The 26698-nt window shown below is 32.5% G+C and overlaps 1 protein-coding gene across 7 annotated transcripts in view; it reads left to right on the plus strand.

The window, feature by feature from the left end:
• ATP9B (ATPase phospholipid transporting 9B (putative)) overlaps positions 1–26698 on the plus strand; it is a 451952-nt gene that overhangs the window by 323436 nt on the left and 101818 nt on the right. For all 7 annotated transcript variants that reach the window (XM_031946730.1, XM_031946732.1, XM_031946731.1 and 4 more), the window contains 2 exons: positions 3043–3185; positions 24298–24410. In XM_031946730.1, the coding sequence (XP_031802590.1) occupies positions 3043–3185; positions 24298–24410 (256 nt within the window). The remainder of the gene's footprint in view (positions 1–3042; positions 3186–24297; positions 24411–26698) is intronic.

Here is a 26698-nt window from a genome sequence, read left to right on the forward strand (position 1 = left end):
AAATTGTAGAGCTGAAAGTTTCCACACAAGTCACCTAATTTCTCTAAATGAAGACAATAATATTATGCTTAAGCATATCAAGAAGATGTCTCTCTGTCTTTGTCTCTCTTTAAAAAGAATTATATATATATTCTGTTTTTGAATTTCCAAATGAAGATTCTGCAACCTTTAATAATAGTTTCTCATTTTCAACCTTTATTGCCACTATTCTTTTTTTAAAAACTCAAATCCAACCCACTGAAACTTGTCCATACTATTTTTTTCCTTATAAGAAAGAAAACAGTTGGTCATCATGTTGGCTATATTTCTAAACTCAGTAAGTTACCATCCCAAGAGCTCTACTTCTTCCCTTGTTAGATGTTCATTCTTAGATCAATTGGTTTGAAGACTGTCTGCTCTCTTCTTTCAAGGATACCTGTCTTTCTTTTAGGTTATGAAAAGCCAAATAGCATTCTAGTGTTTTAATCTTTCTTGGCAAAGATACTGGAGTGATATACCATTTCCTTCTTCAGCTCATTTTACAGATGAGAAAACTGAGACAAATAGAGTTAAGTGACTTGCCCAAGATCACACATCTAGTAAGTGTCTGAAACCAGATTTGAAATCATAAAGATGATTCTTCCTAACTTTGAGACCTAGCATTCTGTTCACTGTACCCACCTAACACAAGAAGTCAGTCAGTCCCAGTTGAGACCATAGCCACAGCAGTCACATTTTCATACCTTTACCACAAATAATCACCACTTTTTAAAAACTTCTATTTGGTAAGGTACACAAATTCTAATATCTCTCCTGAGGCTACCCAATACATTCAACTTAGATTCCATAAGACTGATTTTTATTTGTTGTCCCAGTGGATATTTAAAGTAGAATTTGTGGCATCTTTAACTTTTCTGTGCCATCAGTATGAATAGCAAATTTAAAATAAGTATGGCTTTTAGTTTATACTTAAACTTTGTAATCAGTTTTTAACCACAAGACTTTCTTAATGTTTAATTATGATAAAGTGAAGAGGAACTAAAAGTGATTTACTGTCATTTAGTTTAGCTATAATCTTCTCTGGTTATTAATTATTATATTGTTCTATTATTGTAAAATAATATTGATGGAAACTATGTAATCACTGAGATATAATCAATAAAATGTAATCTTCTAGTGAAATATGAGCTCCTTGAGAACAGGAATTGTTTTGTTTTTGTATCTCTTATCCCTAATGCAAACAAATACTTGGCATATAGTAGACATTTAAAATATTTACTAAATGAATAAAATAATTAATTAGAAATTTATTGTTCTAATTATAAAACTACTTCAATTTAGTTGATGGACAGAAAAGGAAATATTTTTAATAATATACAAGCACCCAAGGAATTGTTCAATTTAAGAACTGAAGGAATCTTGAAGAACTCTGTTCCAATCTTCACATTTGTAAATGAAAAAAATAAGACCATAAGTTGAGATTAAGTACTTACCCAAAGTAGAATAGACTGATAGAGTCTGTAATTAGAACCCAAGCTCTCTGTTTCCCAAAGCAGGGCTTTTTGTAGTAAGCTATACTGTCATTGACTAGATTTTTGAGTTAAAGGTAGGGAAATGTGTGTTAATTGAGTTATAAAGAGATTCTAATGAAGTTAAAAAGATGAACTTTGGTATCTCCTTTCTTACCCTTAATCCTTTTATTTCTGCCTATTTTATCTTAACTCTTTTTGAATACAGCTTGAGTTTTTCTGTGCCATTTATTAGTAGCCATTAAAGCTTAACATCTGGAAATTCCAACTTTGAGGGAGTACTTAACCCTCCCGTACTCTCCATAAAGTTGAAAATGTGATTGCTTAGAGTCCATTGGATTTAACATAATTTCCTTAATGAGCTACAAGATATCTTTACCAATCTCAAAGTAAATGAAATAAAATCAGATACTATATGATGCTTTTCTGTTTCCTACAAGAATAGCATGCTTGAGAGTTAGTATCTTTGTTGTTTTTGTTAATTGCTTTTTAAAAATATTGTTATTCAAGATTTAGTCATAAAATTAGGACTACTTTAAAGTGAATTGCCATCACAAATAACATAAAAAATATTAAAAGTTTACTTTTATTTCTTAAATTTTCTTTGAAAGCAACCAGAAGTGTTTTTAATTTCCCGAGAATGGTTGCAGAACTATGAACCCTTTCATGTAGTTTCAGTGCCTGCCGGTTGCAAAATATATAGCTATGTAAATATTTTTTCTTTGTGATTTCTGAATAAGATTCCAGTTTGGGCAGTGTTTCTAAGAGGTAACTGTTGACTATCTTATTAGTACCACTAATAGGAATTTTTTTTACCGCATTTTTTTTTAACAATTGGAATATATTTTAACCTTACTTTAGACCTTGCATTCTGATGTGCTGCCTCATTTTAGTAACACTCATTTTAATAGGAGTTCCTATTACATTTCATAAAAGTTTTTCTTAACTGTTTTTATAATATTCCACAGTTATAGTTGTGATTTTGGATTATGAATAGAATGACTGTACAAAATCATCAGATTAAATCTGGAACATTAGCTGTAGTTAGCATTAACCTTGGTTGGAAAAGAGACTAAATAAACAATGTACTGCGGGAGGAAAAAAAACTGGGGATCAGAGCTTCAGAATTCAGAAAATCATTTTCCCTCTGCCTCCATAAACTAAGCAATTTGATTAGATAATACTCAAAATTCCTTCTGTCTCCAAACTTCCATCATTTATGATCAAAAAAGATTTCCTTTAAATCCTCTAAATGTTTTAGTTCTAGTTGATCAATTTGAGAGAAACCTAAAGACTGTCAGTCTTTCTCACTGGTATATTAGAGGACTGAAATGAATAAACTCTGAAGAAATTCTTTGCTACTCTTAGCAGTCTTCAACTTATTTTAGTGTCCAAAAATGGCATTATGTATCCTTTTCAATATAAAGCCAAAGACAAGTGTTATTTAAACAAATTTCTACATTAAAATTTAGAATGAAAAGAATCCTATCTGTATATGTTCAATGATAAGTTGTATTATGGGTTTATTTCATAGTTTGCGTGTGAACTTGGATATGGGCAAAGCAGCCTATGGATGGATGATTATGAGGGATGAACATATTCCTGGAACAGTTGTCCGAACCAGTACAATACCAGAAGAACTTGGACGTTTAGTTTATTTGCTAACAGACAAAACAGGTACTATGTTTAATTATCTCAGTGATTGGAAGAAACATTCAGCCATGATAATATTGTAATTATATGGAATTAGTACCCTTGATATGACATTGCATTTATCATTTTCCAACTCTATTCAAGTATCATTTGAGTTTTATTTTTGTTTTGTTTTAGCATTTTATGTCCACTTCATCTGGGTAGCTCACTACAATTCATTTCTACAAAGAACTTCACAAATTTTTTCAAATCAAATCTGTATTTTTTGGTTCTTAATACAAAAGTACATACAGGGGAGAATAGCAAAAGGTAAGGACAGCTAGATGACTCAGTGGATAGAGCACTATCCTGGAGTCTGGAAGACCTCAGTTCATATCTAGCCTCAGACAGACACTTAACATTTATGTGTTAACAGATGTGTGATCCTGGGCAAGTCACTTAAATAGTGCTTCCCCTTCTTCCTCCTGACAGTATAGTTAGACTATCAACTATTTAGAATATATCATATTAGAAAAAAAGGAAACAAAAAACAGTAGCAAGTTTCTATCTGACATGTTCAAAAGAGCAATCAATAACAAAAAATGAGAAATTGAAAATGTTAAGGATAACAATTTTATTATCAAAATATACAGAAGCTCAACCACTATAAAGCAGTCATCATAACAAAGAAGACAAAAAAAATCCCAGAAAATAACTTATCCCCAAAATAAAGGTCTAAGAAAATATCAATAATGGACCAAATTCTCATTTTCTCATCTTTTTGCACATATACAGGATGTCAGTTATCAAGAAAATTAAGTAATAACATTCAAGGTTTCATTAAACAGTTTTCTACAACCTAACAAATCATTATAGTTGTACAAATGCCTTAACGGTACAAAAAAAAAAAAAAATCCAGAATTCTGCTGTGGTTTTTTTGTGAATTTTTAAATAAAATTTGGTAAAACAAAATGTTGTTTCTTTTCCCAAAAGAACTTTTTCAGGCATATGTTAAACTCAAATGAAAAAAATTTTTAATGCCACCAAAGGAAAAAACTTCGTTCAAAGAACCTATTGTTTATTAATGTCAAAGGAGGTGTGTTTGTCACAACATTCTGCCTTGGTCATGGAAGGATATCTTTTGCAAGGTCAAAATAGAAAGTGAGATTTTCTATCAGTTGTAGTCATTCAGATATAACTTTTTTTTTTTTTTTTTTACTTGTCCTCGTTCTGACTGAATCAACCCTTAGAGGATAATAGGGTTGCCTCATTGAGATCCATAATTTCTCAAATGTGAAAATCCATGAAGGAAAAACTAAATGCACCAAAATATGTTTCTTCTTTAGACTATGACATGCTATTAAATGAATAGTTCATTGAATTAGAATAATCAACATGTATATGATAATAATATAAAAATATAATAAAAATATAAAACTTTAATGTTTGCAAAACACTTTACATAAATCATCTCATTTGATTCATATAACATCCCTGTGAGGGAGGTGCTATTAATATCCCCATTTTGCAGAGAAGAGAACTAAGGCAAAAGAAGTTAAAAGTTTTGTTAGTGTTCACGCAACTAACAATCATCCAAGGCAGGATTTGAACCCAGAGCTTCCTGATTCCAGTTCTAACGTTGTATCTACTGTGCCAACTCACTGCTAATATGCATCTGGAGAAAATGAAGTTAATGAACAAAGGATTGGGCCCTGCATTTAATAAAAGGAACCAAATTGGCTGATTTGCATTAAACAAATTGTCCAATATTTCATTAATCTTAAACTGCTCCTTAGTGAAAGACTCATTGTGTCCTTAACTTTTCCCATATCATGTTCCATTCCTTTTTCTAATGCTAAAAAAATTCAAGGAATAGTGACAAGCACTGTTTTTTTCTCTCATTTTTTCCCTTTTTTAAATGATTTTTCTTGCACAGAATAATAAATGTAGAAATATGTTTAGAAGAATTTCACGTTTAATCTGTATTGGATTACTTGATGTCTAGGGGAGGGAAGAGGAGGAAAGGGAGGGAGAAAAATATGAAACACAAGGTTTTGCAAGAGTGAATGTTGAAAACTGTCTTTGTATGTATTCTGAAAAATTAAAAAAGCTATTATTTTTTAAAAAAAGCATAAGCACACAAGGATTGAGATAACAATGATGCCCAAGAGAAATAATTCCATCAAAAAACACTTAATTTAACATGCACAAAATTATTTTAGGGGACAGCTCATAAATCAAGGAAACCATCAAAGAAGGAATAGGAGTACTATCTGAGCTGTTGAACAAAAGAGGAGAAATTTATAAAGTTCTGGATATAAGAGTAGGAGAGCAGTCCATTCAATGCAGCTGATACAATATGTGCAAATATGTGACAGTAGGATTTTGAAATGAAAATAGGGATTAAGTAGTCTAGTTTCCATGGATGTTCCCTTTTTACATATGAGACAAGACAGTTTAAGGTATTTGTGGGAGTTAGTGGACCTGATTCCAAACCCAGTACATTATCCACTGCTTTCTACTTTCTTTTCAAATGCATAAAGGGAAATGAAATGGAATTATTTGTTTAAACTAGATTGTGGAAGGCCTTGAAAACCAAACTATGTCAGTTTTGTTTTTTCTTTGAGCAGTGAGGATTCACTGAATTGTTTTCATTGAAATGGCTAGCTAGAATGTTTAATAGTAGACTTGAAGAGTGATGAAAATCTAAAGTAGGTGATAATAGTAAATATAAAAATGGAGGAATAGGAGATGGGATAGGAATTCTTCAAAAATGTTAGCATGAGAGATATCTTATATGATAAGCCTGCCCCACCTGGCCTCACAGAGCAAGTATCCCAAAAATAAAGCAGAATCAGCAATGACAGAAAGAAAACAATCCTGAAAGATACTGATATATGGTAGGTAATGTTGTGTTTTTTTTTTTATATATAGATGCTAATGATGCAGTATGTTTTTATATCATAGTAATTTCCCTTCCCCTAAGACACACTCTTATCTTACCCCTACTGAAACTTCCGTAGCAAGGAAGCAAAGTAGGTAAGCAAGATTGTAGGTAATGACTAGAACTGACATTGTATACAATATTTCATCCTATTAATCCCACTTCTTTCTCTTATATAATGGAAATGTATGTTTCATTATCTATGCTCTAGGGCCTTGTTTTTCTTCAGTTATTTTAGTTCAACCTCCTTTTAATAATCTTTTGATTTACATCGTTAATAATCTTTCTGTATAATGATCTTTTGATTCTGCTTGTATCATTCTGTATCACCCAAACAAATCTTCCCAAGTATCTCTGGATTGTTATTTATCATTTCTTTTAACACGGTACTGAATTATGTTTATGTAATTGTGGATTTTTTTATTTCGCTTTCCCCAATTTATGAGAATCTAATATGTTAGATGTTGAATATTTGCTAATTTTCTATATATCTTAGATGTTGTTTTCTTTAATGTTATTTAATAGAAATGTTTTTTCTTCCACTCTACAGTTACTCTTCTACTTGTCTTTGCTGATTTTGTTTATCCAATTTTTTTTAATGTATGTTGTTAATATATGTTTTGTCTTTTCCAACTTTCTCTATCCTTTGAGAATCAGTAGGATATAATGGACAACTGTGAGACAACATGACAGAATTTCAGGGATACTGCTGAAGACCTTTTCACCACTTTTAAGTGCAGCAATGTAGAGTTCTGCACCCATAAAAATAAAATGATATGTTTGTAAAACACACTGCAAACCTTAAAGTATTATATGAATTCTAGCCATTATTACTATTAGGAAGGAAAATTGTATCTCTGAAAGTACACATTAGAAAAACAGAAATGATAATGTTTTGCACCTGCAGTTTTAAAAAACAGAATAAAATCTAAAAACAAAATAAGCACAAAAGAGAAAATATTGACTATTGAGAGGGGAAATCGATAAAAGGAAAAAGAGACTATGGAATCAATAAAACTAGGAACTTGTTCTTTGAAAAAAAGAACATTGTCAGTTAAAATTTTTAACTAATCTGTCATATAAACAAAAATAATTGTGTAAAAGACAATGTTATAGTAATGAGATGACAAACCAAAATTTACAGAATGCCGCTAAAGCAAGCCTCAGAGGAAAAATCTGTATGTTAGAAAAGTTTATTCATAAAGTCAGAGGAAACAAATTACAAATATATTAACAAAATCTTGAAAATTAAATAAGAAATAGAAAATTTTGAAAATAAAAAGTTTTAGAACTGACGGAAGTTAGATTTGGGGGAGGAAAATAGATTACCTAATAGTCAACTTGATTGAGAAAAAAAACCAACTGGCTAAGATTTTAAACATTTAAAACATAAATTTATAATGTATACAGGGTAACCAAAAACTATTAATGCAATTAAGGCATGTAACTGCACCAAGACTTTTGGACCACTCTTTATAAGAGAATTATCAAAAACTATTACATTTAAGTGTCCTCCAGAAAAATTGAAAATTTAAAGGAAGGTTATGAGTTAACTCAGCAGTCAAATGGATCTATGACCTCATCAATTTAAGAGTTTTCCCTTCAATTATACATCAGCCCTTCCATGTCTGACCCTAAGGTATAAATTTTAATCACAACTCAAAAGTTGCTCAAAAGTTTGTTACAGAAGGTCCTCTCAACATTCTGTAGATCTCCCTTGATTTCTCCTGACATCCCAAGGATACCAATCCAGTGGAGCACTTTTGACTGACCACCTTGACATGTGACCAAATATCAGAACTCTATTGAAAGTTCAACAGAAATGAATTAATTTATATTAATCACTAAAGTAAAAACTATGATTCTTTTAATATGGAAAATACCTTTTACAAAATATAGTATCTGTCATTTTTTAAAAAATAACATTAAAAAGTGTTTTTTAACTTTGAAGTTAAAGCATTAAAAAATCATTTGGTATGATAAACAGTATATATTAAAAATCCAGAGCTAGTTTGTAATGTGGGAACATTACAATATGTCACATCACAAATTAGTATGAAGCAAAGATAATTTCTTTCTTACTACTATTTGACATTGCTCTAAAAATTCTAGCTATAGGAAAAAAAGAACAAAAGAAATCATTTATAAATATTGTCAAAAATGAGGTAAAAATGTATATTTCAGATGATTTGATGATATATTTAGAAATCATCCTAGAATGAGTGATAACACTATTTGAGATGTTTAATGTTTTCAGTAAAGTAACTGGATACAAAATAAATCCACAACAAATCAGCATTTCTGTAAAGTACTTAGAAAATCCGTGAATGTGAAATTTCCTTTATTAAAAAACCCTACAAAATGCTTAAAATACATGGAATAAAACAAAATCAAACTTATAGAAATTTTCTATAAATAATGCAGGTACATGGAGATAGTCATTACTTATGTTTAATTCTTGTCAGAATAAAAAAATACATTAAATACTTTGCACATTTAGTGCTATGACAATCAAATCATGAGCATTTTATTGAACTAAAGAAAGCAGTAACAAAATTCTTTTGGAGGGGGAAAAATGAGATAAAATTTCAAGAGAAACAATGAGGTGAAATACAAATCAGAGAGTAATAACATTATCAAATGTAAAAAAAATTATTATAAAAGCTTTGATATGTGTTTTTTTTAAATTTATTCAGTGGAAATAAGATACAGAAGCAATTAATTGTCATAGTCTATGTTTGATAAACCTAAGGACACAAATTATTATGATTAGGGCCAGAATATATTTTTTAAGGTTTGTTTGTTTTTTTTAATTAAAAAAACAGAATAATTTAAAAAAAAAGTAGAAAAGAAAAACAAAACAAAACAGAATATTATCATGTGCCCAGCAGATCATCAGGGAGGATTCAAAATATATACCAAATTACCAGATCAAGAAAGGGTATATATAATAGAAGAAATTATATTCATGAATGTCTGTCTTTTCTTTACTTCTGTGTAGATTGTTCTTATGTTCTCTGCTATGCACTTTTTTTCTTTACTCTTTTTTTCCCCTTTCATCCCTCCACTTCTTCCAAACAGGATATAGTTAAGCAAGGATATATTTATGAACATATATATATATAGATTACAGACACACACATTTTTCCTATCCCTACTAACTCTTTGCTTTCATTCTGCTCCTTACTTGCCTTGCTAATATTTAACACACACCCCAACCATGGATCCTTCCTTTGTCATCTTCCTCTACCTTTGCTTTCCCCTCCTCCCATCCCTCTCTCTTTATTTCTTTGTAGATTTTGGAGGATGCTATACCCTTCATGGCATATATGTAGTGTTCCTTATTTAAATTATTCCTGATGTGAGTAGGTTTTCAGGACTGAGTCCTCATCTCCCTCTATGGCTCTGTGTCTGTTCTTCTTCTGCACACTCATTTGTATAACATAATTATTTTTAACCTTAACTCTGCCCCAGTCTTCCTTTTGAACTACCCTATTGCTAAAATCAATTTTAAACACATGCTGTATGTTTCCATGTAAAAAACATTTGTGCATGTTAAGTTCCTTGAAATTGATTTATGATATTGACTCTTATATGTTAAATTATCTATTGAGTTCACATGTGGCTGAAAATCCTGAAAATCTGCAAGTTTGTTGAATGTCCATTTTTCATTCAGTATTATAGATGATTTTGGTGGATAGCATATTTTTGGCTGAAGGTCTAGTTCTTTTGATTACTGGTACATATGATTCCAGAACCTGTGGTCTTTTCTTGGGACTGCTGATTGTAGCTCCAGTATTTTTTAATTTTTTTGTTTATTTCTTGCCAAATTTTCTTTTTGATCTAGGGTTTTTGAAGGCAATAATATTCCTATGTTATTTCTACAAAGAATCTCTTTGAGGTGATAATCAGTGATTTTTTTTTTTTCTATTTCTACTTTTCCCTACTGTTGTATTACTCCAGGACAATTTTCTTAGATTATTTATTGCATTATTACTGTGTCAAAGTTATTTTGATAGTTACAGCTTTCAGGTAGTACAATTATTCTTAAATTTACTCTTCTTGATCTGTTCTCCACATATGTTGTTTTTCTGATAAGATGTTTCACATTCTATTCAATTTTTTCATTCTTTATATTTTGTTTTGTTATTTCTTGGTATCTTGTAGCTTCACTGGCTTCCTCTTGCCCAATCTTAATTTTCAAAGAATTATTTTCTTTTTGAAGACTCTGGATCTCTCCTTTTCTACTTGTTGTTTAGCTTTTTTTTTTTTTTCTCCATAATTTTGTTTTTCTTGGATTTTTTTTTTTTCAAGTTTTCCCTCAATCTCTCTCATTTGAATTTTGAAATCTTTTTTGAGTTTGTCTATAAATTTCTTCTGAGCAGATAGTCATTTGATGTTACTCTTTGGAGTAAAAGGGGCTTTTTTTAAACCTCAGGATCCCCCTTTGAAGATGAACTTTGGTCTTCTTGTTCCCACAGTATTTCTGTGGTTGGGTTCTTTCTTGTCCTTCACTTTTTTTTGGTACACTTTTTATTGTGAGTACCTCTAATCTTAGGGTCAGGGAAGATGATGCCTCTGTCTTCACTTCAGCTCTCCCTTCTAACTTGGAACCCCAAATCAAAAGCTCCCCATTCCTACAAATGCCATCAGTGTCCATGCCCCACTGCTGCTGTACTCAGCAGGGTTCCTTCCCTCCCAGAGCAGGATCTCTGCAGCACAGCTGAGTCTGGTGCTCTCAATCAGCTGAGGTTCCAGACTCAAACCCCCGACTCTACCCACAGTCTAGGGGCTGAAAGATCCTGGGGTTCCTGCTGAGGAATTCTAGCTGAATCAATTCGTGTTAGCACCAGGAGTCCTCTCTTGGTGTTTCTGGGGAGCTAGCCAGAGATATTTGTGCTTCACATGGATTAACCTCCTGTTCAGAGTCTTTCTTCAGGTTTTCTTGGGTTGTGCTTAGAGGACCACTGTTCTGCCCCAAATCTCTTGATTTTACATCAGTCTGTTTTTGTGTGTATGATTAGAAAGTAAAAGTTGTACATGTACTCTTGCTAGAAATTGAACTTTGAAAAAAGGGAGGGAAAAGATTATAGTTTTAGGTGATAGAGGATCAAAGAAAAGTGTTTTTGTTTTAAGATAAGGAAGATAGTGAATATCTTTCTTATCAAAACTAGATATTTTTCTTACATCTTAAAAAATGTTACATATTTTGAATGAGTTCTTTTTTTCTAGATCTATATTTGATTTGTGTAGGGAACTTTTGTAGAAATTTGTGTAGAAACTCTTACCTTAGTGCAGATTAGTAACTCCTTTATAATCTCCAACTTAATTAATTTTTGATAGAGGAACATTGAGGGGTCAAGTGATTTGACCCCAGTAACAAGGGTAGTATTTGTCAAAGGCATAACCTATGGCTTCAACTCTTTATGCACTGTCATGTTACCTTTTCTATCAGTACAAATGGCTAAGTCAAAAAATTGTAGCTAGTGGCATTCATTCTTAATTTCATACTCATTTTATTATTCCCATGGAATTTGCCCTTAAAGTTGCCATGTGAGTTGTATGTAAGAACAAAGTAGAAGAACACAGAGTATTTGGCCATCTTTGGAGATTTTAGCCAATTCTGTTTTTTATACGTTATCATTTAGTTTGTGAGACCATACTTTTATTATATTCTTTTCTTTGAGAAAGCTATCTGTACTCAATGTTGCTATTTAAACTCCTCTAAACCTTTTACAATCTGGCTTCTTACCTCATCATCCAACTTAAACTGCTCTCTCCAAAATCACCAGTGATCCTTTAACTAACACATTTCAACATTTTTTTTCAGTACTCATCCTTCTTGATTTCTCTCTGTACTCTTTGATACTATTCATCAATCTCTTCCCTGGATGTTCTCTCTCTAGTGATCTCTCCTTGTTTTCCCCCGTAATTTGTCTGTCTACTCCTGAATGCCTACCACCTTTGCTCCTTTCCCCTCTCAACTCATCCATTAATCACTCTCACTAACCATAAAGATTCTGTTCTGTGTCCCCTTTCTTCTCCCACTATACTATCTCACTTAGTGATCTTATCAGCTTCCCTGGATTAGTTATCTTATCTTTATAGATGATTCCCAGATGTTTGTATCTAGTCCTAACCTTCAGTCTCACATTAATAGCAGCCTTTGGGAAATCTCAAATTGAATACTTTATAAGCACTTCATACTCAACATGTCCAAAAAAATAACATTTTCCTTCAAATGGCACGTCTTCCAAACTTTCCTATTATTAGCACAACATCAGTGTCTCCTTCACCCAGGTTTACAACTTTAGTATTATATTCAACCTCCTCACTCTTATCCTAATATCCACTGTTGCCAAATCTTAAAATTTCCACCTTTGAGGATTTTGGGATAGGGTAGGTCAGAAAATGTCAAGCTCTCCAGATTTCCCTCACAAATAGAATAGATGTGCACCTCAGGGCAAGCATTGACTGGTGAACAACAAAGATGATTTCGGGCGGAGCAGGGTCCTCTAGGGACTACCTGAAAGGACTGAAGAAAGACCCTAGGAGGCAATTTAACTGTGAAGTGTAAATACTTTCAGGCTAGCCCCTCAGAAACGGCAAGTGGAGAATCCTGGGACTAGCTGGGCTGGGTGTGATCAGAGCTTCAACCCTACCCACAGGACCTTTCACTTCCAAGACAGCCTGGGGAGTTGGGGGGTCGAAGTCAAGGAAGACTAAGGGAACCTCAGCTGATTTAGAATGCCAGTGCTGCAGATATGCTGCTCCAGCAAAGAGGGAATCTGATGAGTGCAGAGGGAGTGGGGCAGGGACCTTCCTGGCTGTGGGCACTTACAGGAGAAGAGAATTTTTAGTTTGGGGTTCCAAGTTAAGGGGAGAGCTGAAGTGAAAATAGAGGTACCATCCTGCCTTCCCCCTGAGATTAGAAGTTCTTACATTAATAGTGCCTCTTCTACTCCAAAGAGTTAATTAAGTGGTTTCCTGCTGAAAAAGAATTTATAGAAGAACTCAAAAAAATATTTCAAAATTCAAATGAGAGAGATTGAAGGAAAAGTTTAAAAATAAAAAAACCCATCCAAGAAAAACAAGAAGATTATTGGGGGGAAGGGTAAGGGGAAGAGTTAACCAACAACTAAAAAGGGAGATCCATAGTCTTCAAGAATAAAATAACTCTGAAAATTAGGATGGGCAAGAAGCCAATGAATCTACAAAAGACTAAAAAATAACAAAATATAAAGAATGAAAAAAATGGAACAGAATGTGAAACATCTTATCAGAAAAACAACAGATCTGGAGATTGGATCAAGAAAAGAAAATTTAAAAATAATTGTACTACCTGAAACCTGTGGCTAATAAAAGAACCTTTACACAATGATGCAAGAAATAATCCAAGAAAATTGTCCTGAAGTGATAGAACAGGAGAGGAAAATAGAAATAGGAAAAAAAAATCTGCTGGGGCAATTAGGTGGCACAGTAGATAGAGTACCAGCCTTGAAGTCGGGAGGATCTGAGTTCAAATATGGCTTTAGACACTTAACACTTCCTAGCTGTCACAAGATCCCTCATCTATACCCCATTCTCTCTTCTCATGTCATATCATCTATCACTCAAATATAGGATGGCATCCCCTCGTTCTAAAACTAGTCCAGTAGCCTTTGAATTGGTCTCCCTATCCCCATTCCAATCCATCCTCCATTTATCTACCAAAGTTTTGGATTTTTTTTGTTGTTGTTGGTGGTGGGTTTTTTTCCTAATGAACAGATCTAAATATGTCCCTCAGTTACTCAGAAAACTCCAGGATCTCCTTCTAACCTCTAGAGGCAAACTTCAAATCCTCTGTGTGGTATTTAAAGGCCCTCCTAACCTGGCCCTTCCTTTCTCCAATCTTAGACTTTCTTCCCTTCTATATACTCTGTGATCTATTTGTATTAGTCTTCTTGCTCCCCTGAGAGAGACAGAAGGCAGCTTTTATCAGGTGAGTCAAATTATCAGCACTGCCTCAGCCATTATTCTGCTTAGCCTTAGATAAACAAAGCATAGGACCCAGAAGGCCAAAAGCCTTGGGGATGGTGATGTCAACCCACCAGTTCTGCTTTTAGTCCTGCCCTCAGCTGTTATGCAGAGAAGCCACTCATCTGGAGAAAAGACCAGACAACTGTGGACCAATTTCTACAGCAAGGCAGTATAAGTGGAATAGCAGGTATAAGGGGGGAAATACCGTCAGCCTGCCACTCACCTCAGTCACTGCCTTCGTTACTCTCAGATTGGAGATAGTCCAAAATTCTGAACTAAAGAACCCTGCAAAGTCTCCTTGGGGAGATGTATAGTGGCAACTACTTCTCGGAAGGTTATTGCTTTCTCTACTGAAGGCCCAGATAGAAAGTTCTTGCCAACAAAGTGTTTGGGCCTCTCAACATCAGAAACTGATGATTTTGTTAGTAGAAACAGCATTAAAAAGAACACAATACTATATTACTATTTGCCACTGTATGCTAAAAATCTTGGGAACTTTCTATCTCACTTAACAGCTAAAACTTCTTATAAGTATTGTCTGATGGAATAGAATATGGTCTTAGTGAAGACCTAACATCAGAAAGACCTGAGTTCAAATCCAACCTCAGATTCTTTCTAATGGGCTAGCTGGGGCACGTCAATTATTTCTATATACCTCAGAATCTTCTACTGTAAAATGGGAATAAGAGTAGCACTTACCTCACAGGATTGTGGTGAGGGTCAAATAAGATGATATTCGTAAAGCCCTTAGCACAGTGCGTGGCATGTAGTAGCTGCTTAATACTTAATTCCTTCCTGTTACTTTCCCCAGCGATGACCATAGTGGTTTACCTATAATAAGTATTTTATACATGCACTTCCACACATTCATTCCTCATTTAGGACCTTTCATCTCTGGAGTTGCTGCCTTACTTTCCCTCCTCACTACTTACTGGTTTTTCTGGAAATCCTATCTTCAGCAACCTTTTCCACTGTCTATCTACTCTGTATACATTGTGTGTACATAGTTGTCTGCTCCTTGAAGGCAGAAAACAAGTTTTTGCTTTTTGTTGTGTCAGCCAACCCAGCCCCTAGCATAGAGTTTTGTACATTATAAGCATTTAACAAATGCTTGTTAACTGACTTGCTGATTTCTGTATGAATAGCTAAAAATCCTATTAAAAATTACCTATATAAAAGTTTTGATTTTCATACTAGCACAGGTATATTCTTTGGTTGAAATATAATTATGTTTTATAACAAAATTTCTTAATACATGTATCAGAAAACAATAATCATTTTTGAAAGTAGCTGAAGGAAATCCTGTCACCCACAGATTAAAGCCTTTTTGCTACCTCTCCTCAATAATTTATATTGATATTTTAGAAATGTAAAAATTGATCAGGTGAATCCTCTTCATTATTTCTGAATTGAGAAAGAGTAAAACAGACAGGGAAAATATATGGTTACCAGTTATTCCTAACTTTTAATTGGCACAGGAATTAAAAAATAATAAGAATATCATCAGGTTTTTCCCTTTCAATGCTTTACTTTTCCTATTTCCTCTAATATAGTATTTACTAGATTTGCTAATGAAAATGAGAGTATTTTAAATTTTCAGCAATGTTTGTAGATTTTATTCTCCTGAAAAAAATTATGTGGGAGAAAAATAACATTTTTTTTTCCTTTAACCTTGTTGCATAAATAAATAATTTCTCTCCTGCCCCCTTGCGGAGCTGTTGTTAAGTAAGAAGTGTGTTAGATTTTAAAGATCACTGAAATGACATAAATTTTTTTTTTCTTGAAGGACACGGGGAGGAAGTGAAGTTATCAGTAGGTGATTATGTTTCAGCATAAATATGACATTCCACATTTCTCTGTTGGAAGCAGAGAGAAAAATCTCAAAAACAGTCTGAAAAAATCTTTTGCTGTGACTCAAGCTTTCAGCTGAAATGATTAAGAATTAGTTGTTGAGTCTAAGGAGCATTGCATTACTAACATAATTGCAAGGTAGTCCTTTATATGATTGTAAATTGGGTTTGTGCTTCATCAATAAGCTTTTTGACAAGAAGCGTCCATCACAGTGGCTCTCTCATTTGCCACAGCAGAATAGAAAATGAAGTATCCCAATAATTGCATTATAGTTTCCTTATTGTGGGACAAGAAAGCAATGTGGTATAATTAGGTTTGATTGGAGTGCATGTTTCCGGTAAGATCTGAAATTAATGATGTTGCTATAGTGACACATCTGCGGCCACCAGTGCGTGAAACATAAAGTAATTCATTCGACAAGAGAAGACATCTGTTAACTGCAAGGATGCAGAGCATATTGACACTGACCAGAAATACTAGACGTTATGTGATAAATGAACAAATGATGCTGAAACAGGAGGACAGATAATTTGTACTTAATCTGCTGGGAGAACTTTAATCTTCTCACTGGTTGCATTTGACAATGCCATTGTTTAAAGAACAATGCTGCAGAGAACTCATAAATTTTAAAACTTAACTCAGGGCGCAGCCTATTAAAGCAATACATTAATTCCTTTGTTAGGGAGTTTTTATCTTCGTGTAGAACAAAGCCATTACTAAAACACCCACTAAAACAACAGGTTTTTTAGGACTCACATTTTAATTATAGCATCCATTACCCAAAATGCCATGTTGTTTGGACTTGAATCACATATAAGTTTGACAGAAAGGCGTCATCTGTTATGGGGGAATATGCTGTTTCTAAAGCTTTTCTGGGGCAACAGTGTATATGTTTTATATTCTTTAGTGTATGCAGAGCTTATAATCACAAAAAATAAGATTGGGAAATTTGTATTCAATGTTCTTGAATTCAGGCTGTGACTCTGCATGCTCTCTGCCTGTTCGTGACAATAACCAGGGTATTCAATTATAACATGAACAGTCTTCCTAGCACAATTATTTACTAATGCGTATACTTGCATTTGAGTGCTGTAATTAACATTTTAGGGGTGTTTGGACCAATTGAAATACTTAACACATATAATGGTTGAACAGATGCATACAGTACTGGGTTTCATAATCTTGGAGGAAGCCTAGTACACTAAGATAGATATTTCTTTAAATTCCTTTCTCTTCCTATAATTATAAAATGTTTTGAAAATATTAATGTATAATATGTTATTGTATTGTGAGATCATAAATTAGTCTGGTCATTTGGGAAATGAAATATTAGTTTTTTCATTTCCAAATTTGTTATTTAAGGCATCATTTGTCAAATTGTATTATTTAAATCAACATCTTAATATTTTCTTAAGAAAAATTATCTTTCCAATAAAGTGTGGAGACATTGTGGAAAAGGTATCTGTACATCCTTATAATGTGCTGGCAAAGTTATTAATGCTTATATATTGCAAGTACTTGCTTGCTGTTTTATTGTGGCCTGTTAAGAGTTTTGGTATTAGGCCAAATTACAATTTAGTAATATTTGATCAGAAAGCTCTGCATCTGCTTCTCAAAAAAATTATCCAGTGCTCTGTTGTGAATCACATCTGTTGCTACCCAGGGAATGATGCCTGCAGGACTTTTTCCTGAGAAATTAATTTCCTCTTTGCCTGCTTTGCTCTGTGTTTAATGATACAATTGTAGTCAGAAAACTCTTTCCTTCATTAAAGAGACTATTAAATTTTTCTTAAGAAATCCTACCCAAACTTTTTGACAAATGATATTTCCCTTCTGTAGTAAGTATATATCAAAATAAAGTTGAAAATCTACTTTGATAATCTGTCATCAGGTGGCTGCCTGGGTTTCTTAAAGTTTAGTTGATTCCGTTTATTTGCAGGTTAGTTCATCCCATTTGTTTGCAAATTTTCAAAATTGGGAATTTATTGGACACTTACTTATTAAGAGAGCAAGAGAAATGTAATACACCACAGAACATTCTAAAAATCACCTAAAATTGAGTTTTAAAAAAAGAATCTTACATAACTCATGCAAATTTGTCAGATTTCAATGTTGTCAACCACCACTTGAATTCTAGAAAGTTTGGTTATCAATATTTGTAGATTGCACCTGATAAAATCTGAGTCATATATAATATTTATAATAAAAGTTCCAATATTAACCTTAATATGAAAAAAATGATTTTTAAGAACAAAACATAAATATTCATTTGCAGTCACCGCTCATGTTTTTTAAAGAAATCACTAAAGTTGTATTCATCTAAATAGAAGAATCGTAGTCATAGATTCATTCCATTGCTGCTTTGACAAAAGATGTAATCATTTTTGGAAAAAAAGCCTTTATAGCATAATTTATAAGTAACTTGAGAATTTAATGATATTAGAACTGTAGGGGTTTTTGTTAATTTACATTTATTTTGGAACAAAAATTGAGGTTATAAAGAAATTATGAATTATTATCATTTCAGTTTGCTTGTATAAAGCAGTTTTCAGTAATGAAGGGTTTTTTTCCCCCCTGATCATGGCTACTAAAAGGAACAGGGTTGTCTGCAATATGCCAAGTTTTAAAATGGATTTATTGAGTCAGAATAATTTTCACCCAACTCTGTGATTATTTATCTTATGTTAGATTATACTACAGAATAAAAAGCTTAAGTATATAAACATATCTAACATCAATCTGTCAGAGATTTAATTTTATTTTCCAAATCCAACAAAAAGAAGGTTCTCCTTCCCTCTCTCCACCCATTTCTTTCTCTAATCTTTAGCTCAGGTTCACACATTTTACCTTTGCAACATCTTTCAAATATACTCCTTCTTCCGGCACTGTCCTGGCTGGTGCAGTCCCTCATCACCTTATGCTTGTACTATTGCCTGATGGTGTTTTCTGCCTGCCTCAGTTTTCTCCCCAATCCAATTCATCTTCCATTCAGTCAGTAAAGAGATTTTTCCTAAAGTATAAAAATTCACTTACTCTTTGAACTCCATTGGCTCTTTCTCATCTCCAGGATCAACTCTAAAATTCTGTATTTGGCATTCAAAGACCTTTATAATCTGGCACCTTTTTACCTTGATTGTATTCTTATACCTTACTCCTCTCCCAGCTTCAGGCATTTTCACTTGACTGTCATTCAGGCATTTCATGCCTGGAATGTTAACAAACATTCATAAAGTACCTACTATGTGCCAGGCACTATGCAAAGCACTGAAGAATACAAAAAGAAGCAAAAAACAGTCTATGTCTTCAAAGAACCCATAACTGACAGAATTACTATATCTCTAAAGAGCAACAATAAATCAGTTGTATAGGCTGAATGAATGTTAGCTATCTAAACAGTTTCTAGTCTTTGAACACTACTTACTGTATTATGAGATGGTTTTTTTATTTACTCTCTTCCAATGGTCTTCAGATTTCCAAAATTGAGTAATTCTTCCAACTACTAGATATGATATTGAAAATAAAGTTAGTAATGGAAAATAAAGCTTAACACAAGAAAGCCAGGAGATTAATGGATTTTTTCAAAATTTATATATTTTTATATCTTTGTCAAAAGGAATGTTTTTAAGACCAAAAATAATTTCATATAGCAGTCATGACAAATGACAAATTTTAATAATTATCTGTTTTGGCACCATAAAAATTAAAATAATACATGCTCTCCTTCCTTTAGATGACTCAGGATTATCACTTTAATAGTTCTGGATTCTAGTATTTTTAAGCCCTATATATCTTACAGATATTTTTTTATCACACTCTCCTATAGCCACAGCTTCTGCAAAGTTGTGGAGTTTTTGAAATCAAAAGTCTGACTTAACATTGATCCATATTAAAGTCCATCTTAAAATTTTTAGAACATGACTGTCATAGAATATGAATTCTCATTTAATAAATGTCTTAAATAAAAATTACAGAATTTTGCTAGAAATCAAAATCAAACTGCCTATAGTTTGAATATTCTCTTCCAGTTTTTGAAATTTGCACAAATTTTACCCTGTACATTGTTTTGGGGATCACTAGAGAGCATTGAAAATTTGTAGACAAAACAGAAGCAAAGTAAGACTTGATAAAAGCTCTGTCTTTTCCCTGTCTTGTAGTTCTCATGGCCTCCTCCATATAGGCCTTTCATGTCCTGTCATAACCCTACCTGCTTGTTAGATCTCCATTTTTTTTTCCCACAACAGACCTGAAAATAGCAACAAATTCCTCCCCACTCCCCCTTTCTTGCCTTTTTTCCTGCTTTAACTCATTCTGACCGTCAGCACTCCTGGCATTATTCTTTTAATTCTTTGCTTTTAAATTATTTTAATATAAAATATAAAGAAGAAAATGAGTTATGTAGCACTGAAAATTTTAAAATCAAGACTTGACAAATATTAAAAATCTTTTAGGTTAGATGCCAATGTGTTAGGAAGATCTAATGTGGTTTCTACTATATAAATTTATAAATAAAAAAAAAATATGTTGTAAAAGTTAAATGACTAATCATTGGGCACAGCACATCAATAGGAGAGTTGAGAATAGAATTGGGCATTGTGAATCATAGTTCTGACTTTTCATATTTCTTGTGATTTAAAAATGAATAAAGGAAAAAGCATTTATTAAGGACTTAACTATAGGCAAGGTATTCTGTTAAGCAATGGGAATACAAATACAAAAGCAGTGCCTTCATGAATGTCACATTCTTTTGGAGAAGCTATCATAGAGTATCATATTGTGGTAGCTGTAACTGTCAAGTCAAATGGAAGTCAAGTCAACTGCAAGTCAAATGGAAAGGTCCCATGTTGATAATCTGGCGCATCTTCTTTAATGTTATTTCCATTGTTAAAAAAAAATATCTATTTCTGACACTGAGCCAATGACCTTGATGAAAACTTTTTTTCCTGATCTTTAGTAATTGACTGCTGGGGGCCAGTTAACAAGAAAGACCTTCAGGTGGAGAATGCAGAGAAGTTGACAGTCTTAATACTCTACAAGGTCAATTTTAGAAATTCATTTGATTGTTTACATTTATTATTTTTAATTGGGAATTTGACTAGTCTTTGGAAAGGAAATTTTAAAATGAACAGATATAGGAATAGGTGCACATTTTAAAATTTAAGAAGGAAGGTTAGATTATCATGTTAAAAAAGTTTTTTAATGAAAATTATATACTATTTAGGTAAAAAAAAATTTCAAAAATAATCTTTCTCCCAAAACCCACTGCCACATGGTGATCATATTTAAATTTTAGTTTTATTTAAAGTTCCACAATTACAGAAATGTGAGCCAAATGAAAATGTTCTCATTTTTCTATCATAATATTTTATTTCAACATTCAAACAGTACCTGTTGAAGTAATTGTCTTTTATTTTAAAAATTCATGAAGTATCAAAAAAAAAAGTTTTTTTTAGAAAAGTAAGTTGACAGGAAAGCTCTTCCTTTCTCCACATAAGATTGCCTATTAGACATCTCAAACTGTACATCCTTGAGACATCTTAAACTCATCATGTTCAAAATTGACCTCATTATCTTTCCGTCTTATGTCCATCCATCCTGCATTTGAGTTTCCTTATTTCTGTTGATAGCACCACCATTTTTTTCAGTCTTTCAGCTTGTAACCTCAGCAGCCTCCTATATTCCTCATGTTTCCTCATGTTCCCTACAAATCCAGTCAGTTGCCAAATCTTGGCATTTCTGCCTTTACAATATCTTGCACATCAGAACCCTTCTGTCCACTGAGAGCTACCATATTCAGGCCCTACAACAGCTTCCTAGTTGGTATCCTTTTTTGAAGTCTTTCCTCAGTTCCACTGCTACCAAAGCAGTTTCCCTTCAATATAGATTTGAGCATATATTCCTGATAAATTCCATTGTATTCCTGTGAACTCCATTTAGTGTTTAAAACCCTTTGTAGCTTAACTGCAAATTCTCTTTCTAGCCTCAGTAAACATCACTCCCTCTTCAGTATTCCAGTCTAGCCAAATTATCTTTCTCTCTCTTTTCACTCATGACATTTCATGCTAGCCTTCTTCCATCAAATGCACCCTCCCCTATATAATCATGGAACTTCATTCTTCCTTTGAGCAGTAACTCAAGTACTGCCTTCTATTTGAACACTTTCCCAATTCCCTTAACTTCTAGTGTCCTCCCTTCCAAATGACTTTGTATTTAACTCCTCTGTGTGTGTTTGATAATTCATTTAATAATTGTGCTATATATGTCTTATATGTACTTTTATTCCTCATTAGAACTCAAATTTCTGGTGAGTGGACATTGTTTCCTTTGTATTTTTACTTGATACATAGTGGATGCTTAACCTCTCCCTGTTCCCTAGGTAGCCTCTGGTTTTCTTCCTTACTACACTTTCTTCCTCTTCCTTCCCCCAGCTTTTCAGCTTTCTTTGTGGTTTTCCCCCATTAGATTGTAACTTTCTTGAGGACAGGGGCTTTCTCCTTTTTTTTTTTTTTTATTTGCATACTTAGTACAGTGCCTAGCGCATGGTGGGTACTTGGTAAATATTTATGGAATTTGAATTTGTGCTTCTTGATTGATTGAAAGAATCTAACATTTAATTTATTCATTAAGACTTGCTAATGGAGGCAACTAGGTAGAGCAGTGGATAGAGCGCTGGACCTAGAATTTGAAAAGTCTGTTTTCAAATCCATCTGCCCATTTCTTAATAACGTGAGAATTATAATAGTACCTATTTGCTAGGATTCAAATATAATATTTGTAAAGCACTTAGCACAATTCCAAATGTTTGTTCCCTTCCTTGTTTGTTTCTTTCCAATTTAGATATAAATAAAATCTTGCTGCTATTTCAAATTATACACGTAAATTTAAATGTGAATTTAAAAATTCTGTTTGATTATTGTCTCCCACCCCCATATTAAAGAAACTTCATTTTGCAACAGGTAAAACTTTTAGATTTATTATGGTTTTGCCCTCTTACATGTTTTTTGAGAAATGTTTCATTGATACTTAATCTCAAATGGCTTTATAATGAAACACCCAAGACCGCTTTTAAAGATACTTTAAATGATTAGGCTATGTCTACTACGTCTACAAAACATTGTGTTATGTACTAGAGGGATAGGGGGATGTGAATTAAGGCGTTCTTTTCCTGACAACATAGAAACTGGTAGAGAGACATGGCACACATCTCTCTCTAACATGACACAGATGTATTAGAGGAAATATTATTCTCTGAAGAAGCAAAGTTGTCTTCATGGAGGTTTGAATTGAACTTTAAGAACAGATAATAGACCCATCAGTTAGAGAATGGCTGAAAAATGAAAAGATTGTGTTATATAATTGTGATGGAATGCTATTGTCTCATCAGAAATGACTTGGAAAGACTTATACGAACTGATGCAAAATGAAGTGAGTAAAACCAGGAGAAGACTATACACATTAATAGCAATATTGTAAGAATGGTAAACTGTGAAAGACTTAACCATTCTGGTCAATAAAAATGATCCATAACAATTCCAAAAGACTCATCTTGAAAAATGCTATCCATCTCTAAAGAGAGTAAGAAAAGATTGAAGAATTTTTTTAAACTTTATTTGTTTTTGGTAAACATAATTCATATGAAAATATATTTTGCCCAACTTTCTATGTATAGTAAGTATAATGCTCACCTCAATGAGTGAAGAGGTATTAGAGAGGGGGAAAGAATTTAAAATTTACAATTTTAAAACTTAAAATTTTGTTTTTAAAATTTAAATGTTTAAAATATTTTTAAAAAATAGATGGTAGAGATCAAAGGATCCTAACATAATTCAGTAATGAAGATAGTCTCATTTGCATAAATCAGAGTATATGACAGCAGAAGGATGAGATAAAGCTAAAAATAAAAATCATCACCCTGTTATTGAAGGACTTGGGATGTGCAGAGCAGTATAAATTTAGTCAGTAATAGAAAGCTGCTGAAAGTTTTAGAAGCATAGGAGTTGATTAATCGCATCTCATGTCTTTCTTTAATATGTAAAATTTTTGAATGCATACAATTTAGTATATATAAAAATATAAAACTGCACATACTTTTAATTTACTTAAATGACTAATTAAGCTTTGGCACACTTAGAATCCTTTTCTTGATCTCGTTAACAAGAGAAAAAAATATAATTGTGATGTTAATTAAGGATCATCTATAAGAATGATGAAAGATCCTTTGTCCATAGGTATATAGATGACACAGCATATTGCAGGAAGGTAAACAAAAAAGAAAGTAAATGTTTCATTCTCTTTGGAACATATTTAAATGAATTACTCTTTCTTGTTTTCATTATTTTTTCCTAGGAACACTTACTCAAAATGAGATGATATTTAAGCGTCTCCATCTAGGCACTGTATCTTACGGAACTGACACAATGGATGAAATTCAAAATCATATCATTAATTCTTACTCACAGGTAATTTTTCTTCTAATTCCTAATTTCTATTAAAAGGGCAAGGGGATTCTCTCTCTCTCTTTTTTTTTTACTCCTGATAAAATCCTCCCCCAAAATGTATTAAATATCAAGTTTCTTGATTTGGAAATTTAAATATAGATAAATCACATTGTGTTTGTGTATATTTGTAGATAGGTTTTTAAGGCTTACCAACTCCAACATTGCTCCTTTAAGGATTTTTCCCTTTAGATTCTCACTCTGCACCCCTGCATTCAGCCTAAATCAACATGTAAAATCTGCTTTTTGTGGCAGTTTTTACATTTATTAATTTGTAATCAAAATCAGCCATGTAAATTATCCTCTATGAAATGCTGACTTTGAAAGACAGAACTTAGCCAGACTTTCTTTATCACTGGTTTTTTTCTATATGAAGTTTATGCTTTAGTCATAGCATGTATAATCCTGTTATATAAATTTTTAGTAGTGGTAATAAAAATTATTATTTTATAGTTACTATCTAATATGTTAGATTGATAAAATTAATTGTTTCTTTAGTTTTGGATACATAACTTTGGTATCAATGTTGTCTATTGATTGTATAAGATTTTGAGTTAAAACAGAATTGGAAATTTAATTCCTTTTATAAATTAGCATATCCCATTGTAACAGATTTGGAAGCATATAATTAAAAGTTAGAGCCAAAATAATTTTATGGTTACTTCTTGGATTAAAAGAACTTTTATGAACAGTCTAACACCTAATCTTTTCTTTTGAATTTGGGTTTGGGTTTTTTTTGGAGGGAGGGGAATTAAAAAGAGATACTGCCTATAGATATTATTAATTTGGATATATACATCATTTAGATTTAATTAAATAACATATAGGATTATCTGGTATTCTGAGGCATCTAGGAAGTATAAAATAATAGGAATGTGTGATTGACCTTTTTTATTTCCTGTAGAAAGGAGTTGGGGTATGACTTTCCCTAACTCAGTCATCTGTCTCTCTTTTTGCATTCATTTGTAAAGTACTACTTGATTTTCTTAAAGTTCTTCATCTTTTTCAGATTTTTTTTTTCTATGATTCCTGAATAATATTGTTAAACAGGATTTCGAGGAAGTTTCTCATTAATGAGGAATTTAAGACAGCAAAATGAAAGTTTACTTTATATTTTTGAAAAACAAATATTCAGTAGTTGTTTCCATCTGAGAAGGATTTTTATTTAATCCTTTTTAATAGAAGCTGTCAGTTGGTTAGCTAGTTAGACAGTAGCTCTTATGTGACATTGATTTTATTCCTTGTTTGTGTTGTATTTTATTATTAAGATGACAAGAGTCTACTAGGTCCACTGTAATGCAACACACAAATCTATTATAACCTGATTATATTTCCCCACTGGAAGCATTTTGTGATAGAGGGCATAATCTTTAATGGAATTTGTGTGAAATTAAATTATACAAGCATCAATAAACATAACATAATTCAGAAGGAGTAAATCGGCTTAATTTATTTGCGACTGTAATGGCATCAATGTTAGCAGAATGCAAATGCAGGGGTTTAAAGCTTTCACTGAAAAGCAGTGCCAGATGAGCAGAAAAGTTAAACCCTTTATTAGACAACACTGTAATTTGATGGGCATAATGTTCACGGTTCAGTGGCTCAGTACACTCAGTCAAAAAACAGGAGGCTTGGTTTCTAAGGAAGCTTGTTGTGAAGTTACTCTAAAGTTGACAGAAAGTGGTGGAATCAAATAAAGTTGGTATTTCACACCCTACCCTTAAAAGGTCTTTCCCAAAGTAGGTTAACAATCAAAAATAATCATCATCTCTGGAGGAAATCAATTCTTGTTAAATCATACAGCTGAATCTGATTAGAGATCAACATGTACCATGGTGATGAATTGGTATTACATTAAGGGTAACATTATTTAAAACTATGCCCGCAGAAGTCATTTTAATCAATACATAAGATAGGTTGTTGGGTTTTGTTTCTTTTTTAATTAACTGTGGTCAAACCAAATTATAAAGTTAAAATCCAAATTATGAAGTTAAAAACGATGATAACCCTTTTTTTTATTGTGTAAAGGAAAATCCTTCAACTAACCCAAAACAACAGAGATAACATTTCTTTTCTTTAAATTACTTCAATATTATTTTATGAATATTGTAGTTAATTCAAATGGAAACTGTCAGAAATAAAAACTCCAGTGTTATACTGGAATAAATTTATTTATTTATTTATTTTGGTAGTAGACGAACAAATTGACACGAACTTTTAAAAAATAAAGTACACAATCAGAATGGAATTAC

Source organism: Sarcophilus harrisii, chromosome 1, assembly GCF_902635505.1.
Source record: "Sarcophilus harrisii chromosome 1, mSarHar1.11, whole genome shotgun sequence".
NCBI classification, from domain to species: domain Eukaryota; kingdom Metazoa; phylum Chordata; class Mammalia; order Dasyuromorphia; family Dasyuridae; genus Sarcophilus; species Sarcophilus harrisii.